General features: G+C 36.8%; 1 protein-coding gene across 2 annotated transcripts in view; it reads right to left on the minus strand.

Annotated features, from left to right (window-relative positions):
* Window positions 1-7606, minus strand: part of LOC104239178 (uncharacterized) — a 52375-nt gene extending 44769 nt beyond the window's left edge. The window contains exons 1-4 of one of the 2 annotated variants that reach the window (XM_009793738.2): window positions 4793-6190; window positions 4140-4317; window positions 2595-2776; window positions 336-2516 (exon numbers count right to left, since the gene is read on the minus strand). In XM_009793738.2, coding sequence (XP_009792040.1) covers window positions 336-2516; window positions 2595-2769 — 2356 coding nt within the window. In that variant the 5' untranslated portion in view covers window positions 2770-2776; window positions 4140-4317; window positions 4793-6190. Of the gene's footprint in view, window positions 1-335; window positions 2517-2594; window positions 2777-4139; window positions 4318-4792; window positions 6191-7473 lie in introns of those variants that run through there. The other variant, XM_009793737.2, reaches the window with a different exon arrangement.
* Between the last annotated feature and the right edge of the window lie 14020 nt (window positions 7607-21626).

Consider the following 21626-nt stretch of genomic DNA (forward strand, 5'->3'; position numbering starts at 1 on the left):
GAATAATCTAACAAGAGTAAGATCATTTAAATTATTTCTCCTAGAGGAATTTTAAACAAGAAACTTCCGTCAAAAAGTCACAAAGCACAAAAAACCCAGTGCCTGAAAGAAAGATGCTAACAAGAGCAAGATAATCTTCATATATTTACAACGAAAGCATGTGCAAAAACTGTAAAACTCAAGCAGCAGTGCAGCACAAAGTAACAAAGTAGGACACAGACAATTAGGCCAAACAAACTCTAACAGAACATATTTATAATTTAATCTGGAATTATTTAACTTCATGGGGAGAAAAATGTGAAGGTAAAAGGGTGTATTTCAGCTCAACAAATTACCATTTTCCAAGCATAATTGATCTGCCACTTCAGGCCCATCATACAAGAGAGCCTTATCCAAGACCTCCACTTTCCATGGAGAAAAACGTCTTTTTGTGCTTTCAAATTCATGAAGCTTATGCATCCCATAATTTGAGCCAGCACTATAACAAGATTGTTGGTATCCAATTGCTTCGACAGGATAGAAATTCGAAGGAAGTGAAAGACGAGGCAGAACTACAGCAATACCGTCCTTTGTGACCAAATATAAAGAACCATGAAAACTACAACCTATAGCTTCGTCAACTATAGCATCCCAAACTTGAATGTTATAGCAGCTGTCATCATTTACAGTCAAGTTTACATGTAAACTGGAATGAACAAGTTGACACTTGACATTTCCCTCAGAATATTTTTTCTTCACTAGCCGAGTGAGCCCAAAAGGAGAAAAACAAACAACAGCATCTTCTTTGGATCCATCTATACCAATGAAAACTTTTCTGCTATGGCATGAATGTGATCTACTACCAAAAATCCTATTCTTATTTACATCGGTAGCATCAGATAGGCTACTCCCATATGAGCCATACTTCCTTTCCCCGTGTGTATTAGCAGTAAAAGAAGACTCTCTAATAATGGATGAGTTACTTTGTTCCTTCCCACCGAAAAAATCAGAAAAGACCCTTTGATAGCCAATTTCAGCGGAACCTACCTCCCAAGCAGCCAACATTTCATTACCCAACTGTTGATACTGAGGGTGTAATTTCTCAAGTGAACAGTACTTCTTTGGGATATGGTCATCCACATTTATTACATATGTTAAACCATATTCATCGATCACACAAAAAGTCAAGGAATGGGAAATGACAAAAATCCTTTTGAACCTTCTTCTACCAACATAATCTCCCTCCTGATTGATGAACTGACCACATTTCTTCTCTTCAATACGACTTTCTCTAATCTTCAGAGATGAATTCTTTTGTTCTTGAGATACTAAGGAAGGAGAAACTCCACACACATTTAACAGATCTATACATGCTATATGTTCACCGGTTAATGCAACGTAAAAGGAGACTAAGCCAGTAACATTAAGACAAATAAGAAAAGCATGAGAAAACCTAAACTCTGGCCACTCAATTGCTGACCTACCCTCAGGGCATTTGCCCACTTTCACCGAGCAAACCCACTGCATTCCCCAATCAATTAACCTGGCCACTGCAACTAAAACTTTACAGCACGTTCCATCATCTATATTTGTTGTGTTAGTTTTAACATTTTTATTTGTATTTAAGGCAAACCCAATCAAGCATTGTGCATCATTAGAGAACACACTGAAACATTTGTAAGAGGTGCTCATCTGATCAACTAGAGCATCAGGGGACATCTGTGTGGAATCTGTACATATACTTTCTGTAGGATCTTCGGCTGAGATATTACCATTCTGTTTGTCATGTGATATAGGACAACCATCAAATAAAAATTCCAAAAGCTGTGGACAGCTGAGAAAATTACTAAATGAGACAACTGAAGCAGATGAAGGAACTGATGATTTATCTGGGAACTTTGTATACACTTTTCCATCAGAATTCATTGTTTTAACTTCAGTCAAAAAAGTACGCAGCCATCTTTTTACTCCAGCACTCTCAGATGACACCTCCTTTTTACCCTCCATAGAACAGCTATTAGCTCTTTCCCCAGTTGGACTAGACCCGTTCATGTCACTGACCTCCAGGGACTCATTGGACTGGGCGGTAGAGTCATACAGAGCTCCAGCTGGTTGAGCTGAGGCTGTTGACGGCCCCCACTCCACCCATAGCCCTTGACCTACATCATCTTGTTCTGTGGGTGTTATTGACTCACTCGTCATATAAGAATGACAAAAGGCATGGACAGTTACCCCCTCATGGCCTAACACGAAAAGCAGTTCTTTGAAAGGAACACTGTCATGCTGACTACATAAATCTTCGCATATACCCCAAGCCACAGTTTTTACATCAGAAATAGAAGGGAAAGAGTTTGATCTTTCAAAATCCACTGTCGCTGTATTTATGTTGCACGGCTTTCTCTCAATTGACTGAGAAGTGCTCTCACAGTCATTCCCTAACTCTGTTTTACCGAGTACCATGCACTCCACTGAGCAGGAAGACAAAGTATCCGCATTCCGAAAATTCTTAGAGATTTGTGGATCATTAATACTTTTACCTGCAGCAAACAGGAACCTTTTAGAGGTAAATATAAAATATTTATTGCTGAACTGACAGGTGAATTAAAAATATTCACCTTTACCCAATGGAAGCAGTAAAGCTTCACAATGATATGAAAGCAGAGCTAATAACTCCCGTCTTGGAGAAATAAAACCTTCACAGAAGTCTGACAGGTTGACTTGGACTTGCGAGGACCCCCATTTCTGCAGCTGCAGTATTGCAGGATCTTCGCCACCATTGGCAAAATCCATGCCAGTCCTAAGGGATAACAAAAAAATTAAGCAAATGCCAAAAAGAAACGATAGCCATTGAAGTATTGGGACTTGGAAGCAACGAATTCATGAAAGAACACGATAATATGTTCAAAAGTGCCCATGAAAATTTGTTAGAGGCTGAAGATTCCGTAATGATCCCGTTTTGGGCGTACTACCCTCAGCATTTTCTTTATATTGACATATATCAATAACACATAACATTACATATCAAAAAAAATTGCCCATAAAAGTTAGAACTAATTAGATGATAGCAGATGCCAGATGCTTTACCAGTTAGTACAGACAAGGTCCTAATGGGAATTCAAATTGGAAGGTAATAGTACCAAATATCACAGTGCAAGTCCAGTGGCTTCATTTAACGACCGCAAAGTACAAAAGACCCACAATGAACACCGCCCTTCCTACTTTCTCTTCTATCCTTTATGGACACAACAAAATGGCTATAACTGCAAATAAGCTTAATCCAATAAAGCCCCATCTTTTCCTAATCTAATGCTGACTTATTTTATGACATGAATGTGGAATGAGATCTAAGAGTATACTGATCAAAAAATATAAGCACAGAGAAATGTTCACGACTACCCAATACAAACTCATGCATTGCGATTAAGGAGCACAAAGCCTAGATCACCCCATAATGAACATTATGCCGCCGCATTCTCATCTAGCCTTCTGTGACACATCAACATGGCACCAATTGCAAATAACTTCAAGCCTAATCCAAGGCACTACTTTTTCATAACCTTGAGGCAGACCTGTTTCCGCACATGTTCATGGGTAAAAAGTGATGATTTAGGAGCAGCATCAAGAACTGACAGGTCTCTCTATTCGAATGAATGCAATAATGAATCCAGGATTATCAAACAATCAATCTTGAACTCTTGAAGAAAATGTGGAGAACAATTATAGCATGTGTATTTGGACAATTTGAAAAGAGTGGAACCAGATGTTCTGAGGGGAAAGCATCACCGATGCATGCCTTAACATAGATGCTTATATAAACTAATAACATTCTGATGTAATCTGTCTAATATTTATGATGTGGGGAAAATGATAAGAGTTCATCAGTAGCTTACAGGCAATGAGGCATTATAATCTTGGAATCAGTTGCTTTTCCTAATGCCTAGCACTATCTTAGTGCTTGGCAAGTTATAGTAATGAAATCTTCTGCTTACTGATTGAAAAAGAGGAAATCAATAAATACCAAAGCAATTTGCACCATCACCCAATATGAAAATAAAACTTCCAGGTATGAAAGACAGACAAATAAATGATTACCATAGATAGCCTGCAGATATACAAACAAATTCATTATCATTGGGATTGGCAACAAAGGCAAGTTTCACCTGAACAGGTTTATTGCAACAGATGCTCATTCATCAATCCAGCTGGACTGAGACGATTTCACCATAAAGAGGGCTCTCAGAGGGATTGCCAGGTAGAGTCAGTGTTTTGGATAGCGTGCGGACAAATAGCGACGAGGGCCGCTTCACTGAGGTGAGAGGCGCGCAGCGAAGCGCTCGCCTTTTTGATGTGAAGCGACAGTTTATACAAAAACATAAAATATTATATACATATAACTAAAAACTCAATAACAATAATATATTAATAAATATATCATTCAAAAATTAAAGACTCAATAGATAGTCATAGACTACTGCCTCTGCTCGATTTTGAAAAACAAAGCAACAAAAAAAAAATAAAGCTACTGCCTCTGCTCGATTTTGAAAAACAGAGCAACAAATTGAAAAAACAGAGCTGAAAGAGATGATGGAAAAAACAGAGCAAAGAACCCAAAAACAGAGCAAAGAAAGAAGAAGAAAAACAGAGCTGAAAGAGATGATGGAAGAAAGAAAAACAGAGCTGAAAGAAGAAGAAAAACAGCGATCACTGAAGAAAGAAGAAGAAAAAGAAAAAAGAAGAACAGCAATGGTGGTCGACCAGAAGAAGAAGAAAGTAGAAGAAGAAAGGAGAAGAAGAAGAAAAGAAAGAAACATACCCGGTGAAGAAGGGGTCGCTGATGGCTGACGATGGAAGAAGAAGAAGATGTGAACCCAAGCCCTAATTTTGGCGCTGAAGGAGAACTGGAGAAGAAGGGGTCGCTGCTCGTAAGAAGTGATTTCACCCAAGCCCTAATTTTGTTGTTTTAGCATAAACCGATGCCTTTTCTTTCGTTATTATCAAATAGCGACGCCTCAAATCGCTTCTCGCATCGCAGCGCCTCTCGCTACAAAGGCAGAGGCGCTCGCTTTTCTTCTTCGCAACGCAATAGCCCAGAAATGGCAACACTGTCTCGCCTCGCGTCGCTACACGCTTTTAGCGCTGTAGCGAGTGCCATTTATAACACTGATAGAGTTTGATTCAAACCCCAAGAGCCCGATGCCCAATGCTTGAATGTGAAATGTCATATTAATTGTGTTAAAGTATTTCAATTCTGCAATATATTTTTAGAGATATCTGGAGTTCCAGTATAATTATTTAGTCTTCTTTTATTTTTTCATTTCTTTCCTGATTTCATCGTTTATGATAATCTGTGGTCAAGATGCTTATGGAACTAATATCATATGTCCATCAACCAGTAAATGGAGACAAAAAGTTTCATATCTGTTAAGAGACTGTTACTTTGAAGTTGGAGTAAATAATGCAACCACTAAACAATCAGGAAAAAATTTATCTATATGTTCATGTCTCCTAATATTGCTCTTATTGTCGCAGAGGTACTTGCATGGTTCATAAGTTTGTTTAATATCCAAGCAGCAATCTTCTTTTCTGTAAATTTATTGGACAATGATTAAGTTCTTTCCTTACACCGGTATGTAGGTGTGAAACCATGGAGAGTGAAGATGTTAAAGCGGACGGGGTAGACCTATTACACGGAAGGAAGTTGTCTCGGAGGACCTAAAATTTCCAGCCAAAGATAGGGCACAATAGAAGAAAAAGATTTATACGGGCAATACCTAATAGTTACAAAGCAATTTTATTGTAGGTCTTATGCTTTCTAGAGATTCATACATTTAGAAAATATAGAAAACTTCTAATACTTTTCATCTGTATTTACATAATTGGCATGAGATGAGCTTAAATAGAGTAACGTGGAAAGTGAGGATTCATACGGCCGACCCCAACTTGTTTGGGATTGAGTCATAGTTATTGTTGTTGTTGTTTATTAATATCTTTCCCATTCGTTTTCAATTTTCACATTATTTTTCAATCGGAATTTGATACTTTTTTTGTGACCGAGAAATCCGTCTGGAGCCAACCTTTTGGCCAACACCAGCCTCCGAAACTTGGGGATGATGAGCCCGCCCCTCTACCTTTCTCCTCAAATACTAGAGTTAGTGGCTCGAATTTGTGCTTCTCCAATTGAGCTAACCCTTGGGGGCCTCGATTTTGATACCTATTGAAAGATTGTTTTAGGAAAAATGGACTTGAGATGACTGATAGTCAATCTTAGAGGATAGCATGTACGTCTATAGTGGCTTTATAATTGGATCTAGGGAAATAAGCTAAAGCCACTTGAAGCTTCGGTAAGCTTTTTAACACATATGATATAAGCCTTTGGAAAACTTCAGCAGTATGTTCACTACGAATCAGTTATATTAATCAGAGAAATCAATTCTAATTTAACCTCGCAAAAACCTCAAAGCGTCAATTCTAACAGTAAATCTTAAACAATTAAGTGTGCCGAAGCTTCTTATTCTTCTGTTTTCAATAAGTCAAGTCTACCATTGCATCTTCTCCTTGCTCTTTCTAGTTTCCAATGAAATCCCCTCATTGGCTATCTAATTATAGTTATATGCAACAAGCTTCCAAGTCCTAATCTCATCGACCCCAACCTCACATCAACTAACCACTACTATTGAATTCAAAAGCAGCAACTCAGTTTCAGATTCTTCATTACACCTTAACCACATAATAGTTTGGATCGGCTATATTTATCCTCTATATCCATTCAACTGCATTTCACCAGCTTCATCCCACTACTCAATAATTTGTCCAAGGAGGTTCTCTAAAACAAGGGCTTCACAACACCCAAGGGTGTGGCCTAGTGTTCATGAAGTGGGAGGAGAACCTTGAAGTCTCAAGTTCAAAATTCATCTTCACATCTGCCTAAGCCTGGACGGGCAAAGTTATTCGGTACGTGTTCTGGCGGGAGGTAGTAAGTATCGAGTGAAATAGTCGAGGTACGCGCAAACTGGCTCAATCTCTACCATCATCAAAACAAAACATAAAAACAAGGGCTTCACTAAATCTCACAACTATCCCTACTCTCTCATACAATCTCTAACCAAACAAAAAGAGCTCCAGTCAAACAAATAAACTCAGTCTGCTCCAAAATTTGTAATCCTCCATCCTAAACCATCATTATAGTAAGTCTTCAACTCATTGTCCCCAACCCCACATCATATCGCCAGTGTTATTGAGATTCTAATGCCAGCAAATTTGTTTCAAACTCTTCAAAAATGAATCAAATTTAGTCAGCTGCAACCCAAAATTTCAAAAACCAAATCAAAAACTAAGATAGACCCAGATACTAGATTCCGAAAGGGTGTCTGATTTACCAAAATTCTAGGAAAATAAATATAAATGCAAAAATTCAACGAATAAAGCTTTAGCAATTTTTGTCAAACTTTCAACTCATAACTTGAGAAAATAAGTAGTAGTAGAAAAGGCTAAAACCTGAAAAGATAAAAAATCTAATCGATCGGTTCTTCGCAGCTGTTGTGTTGTTTGAAGGCTCTGCTTCTCATAGTCTTCGCTGTCACCTCTCTCTTTCTCTGTCTGACAATTCGAACCAAGGAAATGGTGGCTTTTGCACGATCTCACAATATATTTTATGTAATTTACTGTAGTAATGATTTTTCTTTCCTTTTTTTTTTCTTTTAAGAAAACCCATTAGTTTGATATTATTTCATAATGAGAAATTAACTTACATTGTCACTCATCCAAAATATAATCCGAAGATGTACAATATATATAGGGATTATAAATAATTTTGATTGAGCGATTAAAAGTTAAAAAATTGTAAAAATGTATATATTGAGACGACGTAAAAAATTTATTTATATAATAAAATCATTTAAAATAAAATTGAATAAAATAAATTTAACATTATTTAAAAACTAACGTAATATGGCAAGTTAAATTATACAAATAATATTACAAAAGTTATTATTTATTAATATATATAATTTAAGTTTATCAGAAAGTATAGAAAGTATCCATCTTTGGTTTCTTAACCTTTTGACTTTTAGCGTGATGTTGAAATTTGAGAAATTTCTCTCACCAAAAAAGATAAAGGAAACTTGAGAAATTTCTTTTTCTTTTTAAAATTTAAGTTAAAATGGTTAGGAAAATACTAGTACTACTTCTTATAAGTTTGTGAAAAACGAAATAGCATGCTCATATGCTAACCATTTATGAGTGAGTAAATGAAGTGGTATTAATTAATCCCTCAATTGTCACTACTTTATCTTACTCGAAATTAATTATACTTTATTAAAATGATTTTCAACATCCCAATTAATTTATTTTATTATTGTACCAAAAGTGCAACAGTTGCCAATTACTAATACACCGTTTACCGTCTAATGTCCACTTGCATGTCTTTCTGGCTTATTTAATCAAAACTTTCAATTGAATTAACTCAAGCGTGATAAGTGATTAGTCAATCAATATACAAAATCAAAATCATTATCATTATTAGTACTAATAATAAAGTATTTCTCCAAAATGTTATCATCGTAATAAATGAGTAAATAATCACTATCTTACATAATTATAAATTGCTTTAATACTCCAAATCAAGCTGGACCCAAATTAGCTTATCTGGATCATTAATTAAAGGGAAATTTACACTCCCATAACTAACTTATACACTATATTTATTATGATAAATATACTTTAAAATAATTATAATACATAGCCACACTTTAAGTTTTAGAGCAAATTGTAGGCATATAAACTTTATCGGAATTAAATCCAATAAAATAATTTGGACTATATGTTAAATATATTTGTCCAAATAAATATTGTGGGCTAATATAATTGAATTAATTATACAAGTCCAATATATATAGACTAAATAAATAAGTTTTAATCCATTGGGTTAGCCCATTTAATTGGGCTAAAGTGATAAGTCCACTTCATTAAGCCCAAGATGACATCTTCTTAGAGGTCCAGTTTGGCACCACGTGTCAAATGACGTGGCGCGTCAAGTCAAACGGAAAAGCCAATAGGATCGTGCCACATGCCAAAATGACAAGGCATGCCAAGTCAAATTAAAAGGCCAGTGAAATCACGCCATATGTACAAGTGACATATCATGGCCAATCAAATGCGGCCTTGTCACGCTTTAATCTGATTTGTCGGAAAGAATTTGTTCTCATCACAACTCTTCCCTTCCACAACTATAATAGGGGTCTGCATAACTCAAAGAAGACACCAGAAGTTATAACAAGAATCAAGAGGGAGCTCGTGAATCAAACGCTACGATTTCTCTAAAAGCTACAAGCATTCAAGTGTTCTAAAGATTATAAGATCAAGATGAAGATTCAAGAACAAGCACCAAGCCATTGGATTAAAAATACGTCAAGATCAAGATCAGGCCTCAAGCACTTGGATTAAAATGAAATAAAATTCAAGATTAAGCTCGAATGCTCTATTATTTACTATTGGAAAGAAGAATCAGAGGATTCGTAAAGATTGTAACACTCATATTGTTTGAAATAAAATACTACGATTGTTGCAATATTCTTTCGGTCTTGATTTTATTTTCTCGGCGTAAATTTATTTTCCTAAATTTTTGTGCAAGTTTACCTATTTATAAATATTTAATGTAATTATATTATTTTATGAAATATTAAAAATTAAATACTCATGGGGCTTACGCCCTGTACTTCGGGACTTACGCCTCGTTAAGGCATATGTAAAACGCATCGTCTTATGCCCACTCATTTTAAAACATTAGTTAACATTACACAATGAAGACAACAAAGCTAATGACGCCTTTGCAAGAAGAAGAAAGTAGCGGCGGCAACGGAGTAGAAGAAGAAGAAGCGAGAAGAAGCAGTGTGTGGCTACCATACTGGCTAGGTTTGCAACCCGTGTAAAGAGGTGGTAAATTTGAAATACATGCCACAAACGTGGCTATTTGGTGTGAGATCTACATTTTAACAAGTTGAATCTATTGTACTAGTGTTACATTAATGATTTATATGAAATGATACTTCAAACTAAATTGATTCATGCGATATAAATGTTTAATTGTAGCCGTTTCTTTTCTATATACTTTTAAGTGTTTAACATATAAAAGTGAAGTACCATTCGCATCACTGGCAATCTTCATTTTGTGCTTGGGCCCTATTTAAAGAGGATTAAAAAAATGAAAAGGTAGCCATTTTAAAGCTGTAAAAATAGCACGTTATAGCAAGTTTTCGGACTAGTCATTCAAAAATAGCCAGCGTTTACCAAGTCAATGAAAAATAGCCACTATTTTGCTGCAACAGAGACCGATCCAGCATAATATACTGGAGTTCGGTGCACTTGTGTATGAACTCCAGCATATTATGCTGGACCGATATACTTTGCTCGCTCCAGTATAATATACTGGAGACAGGAGCACCGGTGCTCCAAACTCAAGTATATTATGCTGGACCGGTATACTTGCTGGAACTCCAATATATTATGCTGGAGTTCTAGTGTACTTATGCTGGAACTCCATCATATTATGCTGGAGTTCCAGCATACTTATCCTGGAACTCCAGAATAATATGCTGGAGTTCAAGTATACTTATGCGGAACTCCAGCATAATATACTGGCGTATTTTTCGGGTTTTGAACATTGGTTTCGCTCAGATTTATCTTTACATAAAAAGTGGTTAAATTTCGATTACTTTTGAAACTGGGCTATTTTTAAACGACCAGTTATAAATCTGGCTATTTTTGAATTTTTCCCTTTAAAGCTTCAATAAGTTAAATATATTCACAATTTATAATATATTTAAAGATTAACCAATTTGTCCAAACTTCAAGACTAAGTATCATGAACTTTTGTATCCTAAATTTTTGAGCTGCTAATTTGGAATTTCGTTAGTATCCTTAATTTTTGAGCTGTTAATTTAAAATTTAGGAATAGATACCCTAAACTTCTGAACTGCTAATTTGAATTCAGGACTAACTATGTTAGTCTTGAATTTTTGAAATGCTAATTTAAAATTCAGGACTTAAGACTCGAATTTGGACGCAATTTTCAAACATTAGGACATGATGTCCAAAAGTTTGAAACTTTAGGTTTAAACTTTATGGCGTTGTGTCCTAAAATTTGAGTAAATTGAATAATTTTAAATACATTGTAAAGTATGAATATTTGTAAACAACATGATCAAAAGTGGCTACCTGATGTTATTTCCACATGAAAACTTTCTCATGGGCTTTTGTGTCCCTTGCCTTTATCTTGGCCCGATTTACAGATTATATATTGGGCCAGATTATATATGTAGTTCTCCGAAATTTGAACAGAAATAGTACTTGTTAAATTTGGTTAAAATAGAACTTGACAGAAATAGTACACCATAATGGGTAATCTTTAGCTTTTGGCGTTTGGAGTAGGTTATCTAATTAATAGGCAAACCTTTAAGTTTGACCAATTTCTGGCCATGAGTAAAAACTTATTAAATTTGAAGTTTTCCCCAGTAATCAAGGAAACTATCCCAAATGCAAAAGTTCAAGAGATTTTTACACGGTTAAGCATTTCTTCAGAATTATTTTAAAAAATGACATCATTCTTTGTTTATTCCATAAATAGCAATTTTTTTTATAGATTAAGCACACAATTAATGAGTAAACATAATGCACAAATCATGGGATTGGATCTTATCCTTATTTTATTTTTTCATACTCTTTCTCCTCTTTTCTAAATTTCATTTAGCATTCAAATCTCTCTCTCGTCTTATTAGAGGTGAAAGTAGGAGTCCTAGTGATTTTTTGATAATTTATTGCCACTGTGCATATAATATATACAAGATATATAATGGTACTAATTCATAAAAGGTGCATATACAACATATATGAGATGTATAGTTTTCAAATATACGATGTGTATATATGTAATAAAATATATACAGGATATATCATATGCATTTTCTGTATATATATTAAATATACTGCTTATATAAGTATAATATTTTTTGTATATATTTAAAAATACACGTAAATAATTTTTTTACATATATAAAATATATGGTTTATATACATATAATACCAAAAATTGAGCGGTTTATTACTTATTACTAGTTACAATTCTTTTGACAAACCCAAAAAATACAAGAATTTTTCAACTCATTGCACAAATTTATTATTTCTAAAAAAATATTAGTTCTACTCCGAATAATTAAAAAGAAAAAGGAGAGAAGTATGATGGACTAAAACATAAGAAGCACGACTTGAAACATGAGCAAAAAAGATCTCACGTATAATAGCAAATAATTAATTACAGCCACCATAATCGGAATTGAGAGAAATATTAAAATCATCATTACCAAGTACTAATAAAATAAAGAGAAATACTCCTAAAAGATAAAAGTCTATCTAGCATGAAATTAGCTAAGGGAAACATGATATTTGCGGGGATTGGGGTGATGAGATGCCGGTTTAATAGATAGAGTGACTGAAATGCAAATACATGATAGCCAAAATTATAAATTAAATAATCTGCCAAGGCTGTGTAAAAAATTTTAAATTATTGCCTAGTTATGTTTTTTCCTCAAAGTTCAAATCAGCTCCGTTCGATATCATTTGTAAACTTAGCCTAAATTTGAATGGACACTGGACAGAAAACAAGAAGAATACAAGAAGTGATCCTGTACAAAAATAAGAGGAAAAATATTTACAAAACTAAAGAGTAGTATTTATGCAAAAAATTGTCACGATCCGGAATTTTCACCTTCACGTTCGTGATAGCGCCTAACATTTTATTTACTAGACAAACCAACGTTAGAGGATCTTTAAGCCAATTTTTAATCAATTTCAATAAGTAAAATCAATTAAGCTGAAATGAAACTAAAACTGAGTGCGAAGTAACATAAAAACCAGTAATATCTAAGTACAACCAGGATCCGGAGTCACTATTCACGAGCTTCTAGAATCTCTACAAACATGGTTTGAAATAAATACAACTGTCTTGAACGAAAAGAACAGTAAAATAGGGGAAATGGAAGGGGACTTCAAGGTTTGCGGACGCCGGCAGATCTACCTCGAGTCTCCGAATGCTAATCCGAGGTAATACGCCTCACAGACAGCTGGGAATAGTACAAAAAACTGCACAAGAAGTGTAGAGTGTAGTATGAGTACAACCGACCCAATGTACTCCGTAAGCGTCGAGACTAACCTCGTCGAGCTGGTGACGAGGCTATGACAGGACACCCACGTAAATAAACTTGTACGAATAGGTATATATACGAGCAACATAACAACAAATAAAGAATTAACAAGTACTATTGGGAGGGGACATGCGATAAGGGGTGCAAGATACGGTAACAACATCAGTAAATGATAATAAGAGACAATCAATAAACCTTTAACCAACAAGATGAACAGATCATAATGAACAAAACTGCACGGCATCATCCTTCATGCTTTTACTTTCAACCTTAATATGAAACAATAACAACGGCACGACATCACCTTTCGTGTTTTTACTCTCACTTTCATCACGAATCAATAGATATGACACGCCATCACCCCTCGTACATTAACTTACAAATATGGCACGACATCACCCAACGTGCATTAACACTCGCATATGGCACATCATCACCCTTCATGCATTAGCAATCACATATGGCACGACATCACCCTTCATGCATTAACACTCTTCCTTACCATGTAACAATGAACATATAACAAAAAGGGAGATATAATAAGCAAGAATAGGCCCTACGCAAACAATTATTCCACAATACCAACCTCAACTTCAGAAACAATATCAATTATCACAGATAGTTCATAAAGCGAAAAGAATGATCAAGTTAGTAATTAACTAATCTAAGCATGAATATCATGATCAAAGAAAGAAATAAACTACAAGAAACAAGTTCCACCCGCATGCTTTGACCCAATAACAACGCATAAGTACTCGTCACCTCACATATATGTTGTACGCAACAACTAGACATGTAGCAAATAGACAAACATGTCCTAATCCCTTAAGTTAAGGTTAACCCCGATACTTACCTCACTCTAAAGACCAATTCAAGGCTTAACCACGGTTTTGCCTTTCGAACAAGCCTCCGAACCAACCAAATCTAGCAAATTATCAACCAAACTATTCAAAATAACCTTTAGGAACTACCCACGAATGAAAAAGATTCAATTTAGGTCATTATTGAGAAAGTCAACAAAAGTAAACTCCTAGGTACGCTTGGTCCAAACCCGAAATTTGGCCAAAACCCGATTACCCATTCACCCTAGAGACCGGTTATGTAATTTGTTTCGAAATCTGACCTCAATTTGAGGTCTAAATTCCAATTTTACAAAAATCTCTAATTCATCCCAAACCCCAAATTTCCACCATGAAAATCATAAATTTTAGGTTAAAATCTGTTGAAATATAATGAAAGATTGAAAGAAAATAGGTTAGAATCACTTACCAATGAGAAAGAAGTGCTCTTGGGAAAATCGCCTCTAGGGTTCTCTAGGTTTAAAAATTTGAAGAAATGAGAGAAATCCCGTCTAACTCAACTTTTACACAGTTGCGGATGTCGCAATTCACAAATGCGAACCCTGATTCCCTTGCAAATGCGGACCCATCTTTGCAAATGCGAAGATCATCACAAAAGGGGTTGAGTCGCAAATGTGACTCTACCTTCGCAAAAGCCAAAATGCCAAGTTCGCAATTACGAACTTTTACCTCGCAAATGCGAGGATCCCCAGCCATGCCCATGCACGCAAATGCGGTGGTTTCTTCACAAATGCGAAACACACAAATGCGATGCGAGATCTGCAACAGACACCAGAAGCAATTATGAATTCTAAGTCCAATCCACTCCATAGCCAATCCGAAACTCACCTGAGCCCTCGGGGCTCTAAACCAAATATGCACACAAGTCTAAAAATGTTATACAAAGCTGCTCGAGTGATCAAGTTGCCAAAATAATACCTACACTATGAATCGGACACCAAAATCAAATGAATTTTCAAGAAAATAAAATTGCTATTTTAAACGTCCGAATCACGTGAAACCAACTCCGTTTCTCACCAAATTTGAAAGACAAGTCATAAATATAGTAATGGACCTATACCAGGTTTTGGAATCAAAATAAGGATCCGATATCAATAAAGTAAAACATTGGTTAAACTTTTGGATTCATTAAGCCTTCAAACTTCAATTTTTCAACAAAATACGAAAACTCGAGCTAGGGACCTCTGATGTCGATTTCGGGCATACGCCCAAGTCCCAAATAACGATACGAATCCACTGGGACCGTCAAAATACGAATTCGGATCTGTTTGCTCAAAACGTTGAACGAAGTCAACTGCGCACACAAATTGAAGAAGGCTAAAATGAGGTATTTGAGATTTCAAAACACAAAATTAGGGTTTAAAAATCTAGATGACCTATCGGTTCATCACATTCTCCACCTCTAAAACAACCGTTCATCCTTGAACGAACATAGAAAAGTACTTGGACTGGTGAAAAGGTGTGGATATCTACTTCACATGTTCGACTTGGACTCCCAAGTAGCTACCTCGACAGGCTGACCTTTCCACTCCACTCGAGTTGAAAGATAAATCTTAGACCTTAACTGTCGAACCTGCAGGGCTAAAATAGCCACCAGCTCCTCATCATAAGAGAAATCCTTGTGTAATTGGATGGAGTTGAAATCTAACACATGGGACGTATCACCGTGATACTGTCGGAGCATGGAAACATGGAACACCGGATGAACTGCTGATAAACTAGGTGGCAATGCGAACTTCTAAGCCACCTTACCCACTTTCTAACGAATCTCAAAAGGTTCGATGTACCTAGGACTCAACTTGCCCGTCTTTCTGAACCTCATCACGCTCTTCATGGGTGAAACCCGGAGCAACACCCTCTCTACGATCATGAATGCAACATCACGAACTCTATGGTCGACATAACTCTTCTGCATGGACTGAGCTGTGCGAAGTCGGTCCTGAATAATCTTGACCTTATCCAAGGCATCTTGTACTAAACCTGTACCCAATAACCGAGCCTCCCCCGACTCGAACCATCCAACTGGCGAACAACGCTGCCTCTCGTATAATGCCTCATAGGTGGCCATCTGAATGCTCGACTAGTAGTTGTTATTATAGGCAAACTCCGCAAGTGGCAAGAATTGATCCCGCCGCACCTCCTTTTTCATCCGCGCACGCAGGGGCGCAGAGGAGTTTTTCCAATTAAAGGACAATCGAAACAGGATTTATTATTAAAGGATCAGAGTCGCCACTTGGGAGATTTAGGGTGTCCCAAGTCACCAATTTAATCCCGAATCGAGGAAAAGAATGACTCTGTATTACAGTCTGCGAACCAGAAATCCGGATAAGGAATTCTGTTAACCCGGGAGAAGGTGTTAGGCATTCCCGAGTTCCGTGGTTCTAGCACGGTCGCTCAACTGTCATATTTGGCTTAATTATCTGATTTTATACAATTATGAACCTATGTGCAAATTTTAACTTTTAACCGCTTTTATTATTATCATTATTATTTTAACAGAGAATTGCAACGTTGTGAAAACGTATCTCGAACCACGTGACATCAATGTACCTGTGGTTATCGACACATTTCGACTCCGTTGAGATTTGGATTTGGGTCACATAAATGTGCACCCGAGTTTAAGAAAGTAAATTATTAATGGCGCGCCTAAAGCGACTAGCGTATTATCATTTTGGGGAAGGCCGTGAACTTTTGCTAAACGGCCCATCCCGAAGTCTAAGAGATTTTACAAACACTTATAGAAGGCCCAGCAGCTTATGTATTTTTGTTTGTCGAGGCTCGTCTCATTCATTATTTAAAAAAAAATAAAAATTGTAACATCATGGAAATGCATCTCGAGCCACGTCACAATCAATGTACCCGTGATTAGCGACACATTTCGACTCCGTTGGGATTTGGATTTGGGTCACATAAATGTGCACCCGGGTTTAAGGAGGTAATGTTATTTAAAGTACGCGCCTAAAGAAACTAACGCGGGGTTATTTTGGGAAGTGGCTGTGCAATTCGCTAAAAGGCCCGTCCCGAAATCCGAGCATTTTAATATATACAATTATCCAGGGCCCCGCAATCTGTGCGTTTTATTTGGCGAGGCTCATCTCGTTTATTTTAAAAGGACGATCCTAAGGTGACTAAGATTTTTCTATTTTTTTTCTAAAGATAAAGAAAAGTCATAATTAATTATATGCGTATAATGGCCCAGCTTTTATTATTTGCTCCAACAACTTAGCAATTTCCGCGGTTATACCAAATGAGAAGATACTGTTCAATTGAATTACATTCAAGTTGTTCAATTCTACTAAATGCAAACTTAGGCGTGTATGGTAGACTGAAGTAAACTGCAGTAAATTGAAGTTGATTCGGATTGATATACATGAGAAATTAAGTTGACAACTAACAACTCAAGCTCTAACATTTATCAGACATTTCCAGTACTCTAAATCTACTTCCCTATTCTACTTCAATTCTATTTTTCAAAAAATAAACTATGTCAATTGAGATTATACTATAGCCTGGCTAAAGGGCAAATATCCAACTAATAGTTTACCGTTTCCATCACGCACAGGAATATAAATACACCAACACTCAACTAACAAGCACATGAACAAACTAGGCGTAGGGTTTATCAGTTCAATTTTCAGGCAACAATTTACATTAACTGAAGATAATTCTAACTAAACAAATCCCTATCCAATACAACTCAAAACCATCAGAAATAACGACTAGGCAGTAACTAGGCAGCACAGAGACTCAGATCATGCTTCATTTCATTCCAATAGCCAAGGATATACAAATGTGTACCTAGTATTGACAATACAAGAAGAGGAAGAAGAAGATCAGCAGCAGTAGTAGCAATACAATACAGCAGAACAACAAACAGCCACTACAAATACCAAACAGCAGGTACCAACAGCTAGTGGCATATGCAGCAGACCCAAGTGGATTTGAAACCAGTTAAAACCAAAACACTCAAACTTCAACAGCTCAAACGACCTCAGAAAGGAAATCAGAAAAAACACACTACTGCAACACTACACCCAAACTCATCTTAAACCATCTCAAAACCTATTTAAACTTTGAACTCCTTTCTCTCCCTTTTCAGATTACTTTCTCTTCTAAAGTCTGCCTAAAAGAAAAGCCAGACCAGACCCAGAGAGATCCAAACCCAGACTCGAAAAAAAATCCAAAGAGAATTGATTTTCTGCTCCAAAAAAAAAACCAGCCCCTTTTCTGGTCTTGAGTGACCCTATTTATCACCAAAACAGACCTGCCCCCTCTGCCTTATCATATTTTCTGCCCATGATATTCCTCCACCACTACTACATGTTTTGTTCTCTTTTTAATTCACTTGTTCCCCACTACCCTTGTCTTTTCCTTATTTAATTGTTCAAACAGGTATGGACACCTATTTCTTAATCCATTTCCTTTAGACCTTCCACACCATCATGTTTTGTTCCCTATTAGCACTAAACAAATGCATTAGTTTAATGTTAATTAAGTGTTTTACTGACAACCCACTTAAACTAGCCATTTTTAAACTTTTCAATTCCGAAATTACCCTCCTAAAGCCCCTGAAATTACTGTCCTACCCAATCCCTTCAATTGGTAACAACCCCAAACAGCTATAACCAATTCAAACTATCAAATTCCTAACAACTGACTCCTAACTCAACTGGATAGATTACAAAACTTCAGATTTGAAAAACCAATAGACTCCATGATAACCAACTAGACAAGTAGTCAACAACATGAATTGCAAGCAAAGGGAATCACACACTATAGAATAAGTTTTAATTCACAACAATTTGGCTAAACCCAACTACTATCAACATGTGACTGCAATTAGAGATGAGGCAAAGAAAGTGTCATGAAATGAAACCTGATTAATAACATGAGTCTAGGCTCAGACAATCATGAACCATTTCCTAAGCATTAGGTCTATTGTACAGGCTAACATTGCTGATTAAGGGATCACCATGACAACATAATTGGTAACCTGAACTTGAACAAACTAAACAAACACAAATTCAACCAGTTTGGACCTTAGACTAATGAAACTAAACAGACACAAACTCACAAACTGGCCCAAGTTTGGACCTTAGGCTACTGATCATAATTCAAACCGGAAATTCATGCCAATTTATAGAAGGGGAAGGGACAAAGTAAACAAACGGAACTGCAAGAGTGAACAATCAAACTGGATGTAAAAGACTTACCCAAATCACAACTCGATAAAAAAAACTCGAGGCTCTTCCCATTTTCAAGCCGAGACGGACTTTAACCATGTGTTTTCGAAGGAAAACAGCATAGCTAAAGTCAGTCTCTGGCTCAAAATTCATGGAACCTGGCCTGCCTAACTTCGATCTGGAATCCGAGCTACCCCACAATGATTTGAAAAGAGTCGATCAGGGATTCATGGTGAGGGGGTCCAGGAGATCATAGGGTGTGAGTTTGGTGGCATTTGAACGGATTAGGGTTTGGGTCGATTCCTTTGATTTAAGATTCAAGGAGCTCGGGGGTGATTTGAAGAAAACTGAGCGTGGGACTGGAACGAAGAAGTCTTGGCGAAGTTGTGGTGTGAATTTGGAGGCTATTGGACGAGATAGGGTTCCGGCCTGATTTTCGATCAAACATTCGAAGCACACAGCCGGGATTCGAGGGATAAGAGTTAGGGATTCGGAATAGGGAGGTCGAGGGGAATCAGTGGTGAAAAGATGGGGTCGTTTGGACCACCGAAACCGCCGTGAGGCGATTTCCGGTGGGCGAAGCACGGTGGTTGAAGGCGGAGGGTTTGTTTGATCTCTGAAGCTCAGAGACGAAGAGGTGAGGGGGAGGGGTTGGTTTAGGGGGCGGGGTAGGATTTAGGAATATATACCATGTGGGGAATTTAATCCCGGTCGTTAGATCAATTAAGATCAACGGCCAGGATCAAGGAGATTAACCCATACGGCTTCGTTTGGTTTAAGTAGAGGGTCGTTTTGAACCGGGTAACGGGTCAGGACAGGGGATGGGTAAGGATGGTGGACCGTTGGATCAAGTCGTATCAACGGCCCAGATTCTTCATGCCCGAACAACGTCGTTCCACCCGTCTCCAAGACTGGTTGGATTGGACCGGGTAAAAGGGTATTTGTACTGGGCCTGAACTTTCTTTTAAAATTGGCCCAGTCCGATTTTCTTCTCTTGTTTTCTTCTTTTTCTTCTATTTTCTTTTTAATTCCTAAAAACCAAAATTCCTAAATTAAATGGTAAAACCAAGATTATTTTAAAAAGATATTAATTAACCCTTAACAATAATTAACACACAAGATCAAATATTGATTAAAATAAAAATCACACAATTAAACAATAAAAATGACAAAGCTACCAAAATTCATATTTTGTGATCTTCATTCTTTAAAATAGGACATAGTTTAATTAATTCCAAAATGCATAATTAAATTCTAAATATGCATGCAACATGTATTTTGGTATTTTTCAATTAATTAAAACAAGGTAAACATTCACAGACAAAAATAATTATCCAAAATGTCACGCCAAAATTCTCAAAATTGTACCCAAAGACAATTTGTTTTATTTTTCGATTTCTTTTGGAGTAGTTTTCGTGAAGCAAAAATCACGCGCTCACAGCTGCCCCTCTTTGTCTGAAAACACAAAGAGTTTTCGTGCAAAGATAAAGTGAGCGGATACGAGCTATTTTTGCCCGTTGGAATACTCCGTGTGAAGCATTTTTGAAAAGATTTAACCAAACCTTTGCTTCAAAGGTTTCCTACATATCCTTGGCTAGAAGGGAATCAGGTTAATGTAGTTCGGGAAGTTTTGGTAGTTGGGACTACCATGGGACTGCAATGTTGCTGTTAATGCTGTTGCATGCTGTTACTACTGCTTTCCGACCTCCTTATTACACCGGGCCAAAAGAAAACAAGAAGCTAGACTAAACTGGGGATTACAACATCTTATCTATTTTTAACTTGCTCTTGTAGTCTTCCTTCTGATTTTTGTGATGGGATTCATGTTGGGGGTATTTTTGTTGTGACCCTCCGCATTACTGACTTCTGACTTCATCTTGAATTGTATTCCTTTGTTCTGCAGGCGGGTTCCTGACTTCATCAACTTCAAATATAACAACCTTCATTCTCCAGGCGGGCTCCTGACTTCAACTACAACTCAAAATGTAATACCTCCATTCTCCAGGCTGGTTCCTGACTTCACCTTCAACGTGATATGACAACAACCTCCATTCTCCAGGCAGGCTCCTGGCTTCAACTATTTCGTAAAATATAATACCTCCATTCTCCAGGCGGGCTCCTGACTTCAATAAGCCTTAGAATATAACACCTCCATTCTCCAGGCGGGCTCCTGACTTCATCAACTTCAAATATAACAACCTCCGTTCGATCAGGCGGGCTCCTGACTTCTTCAACTTAAAATATAACAACTTCCGTTCTACAGGCGGGCTCCTGACTTCTTCAACTTAAAATAACAAACTCCGTTCTACAAGAGGGCTCCTGACTGCAATAACTTCTTAAAATATAACACCTCTATTTTTCAGGCGGGCTCCAGACTTCAACAACTTCTTAAACATATAACACCTCTATTT

Source organism: Nicotiana sylvestris, chromosome 5, assembly GCF_000393655.2.
Source record: "Nicotiana sylvestris chromosome 5, ASM39365v2, whole genome shotgun sequence".
Taxonomy (NCBI): domain Eukaryota; kingdom Viridiplantae; phylum Streptophyta; class Magnoliopsida; order Solanales; family Solanaceae; genus Nicotiana; species Nicotiana sylvestris.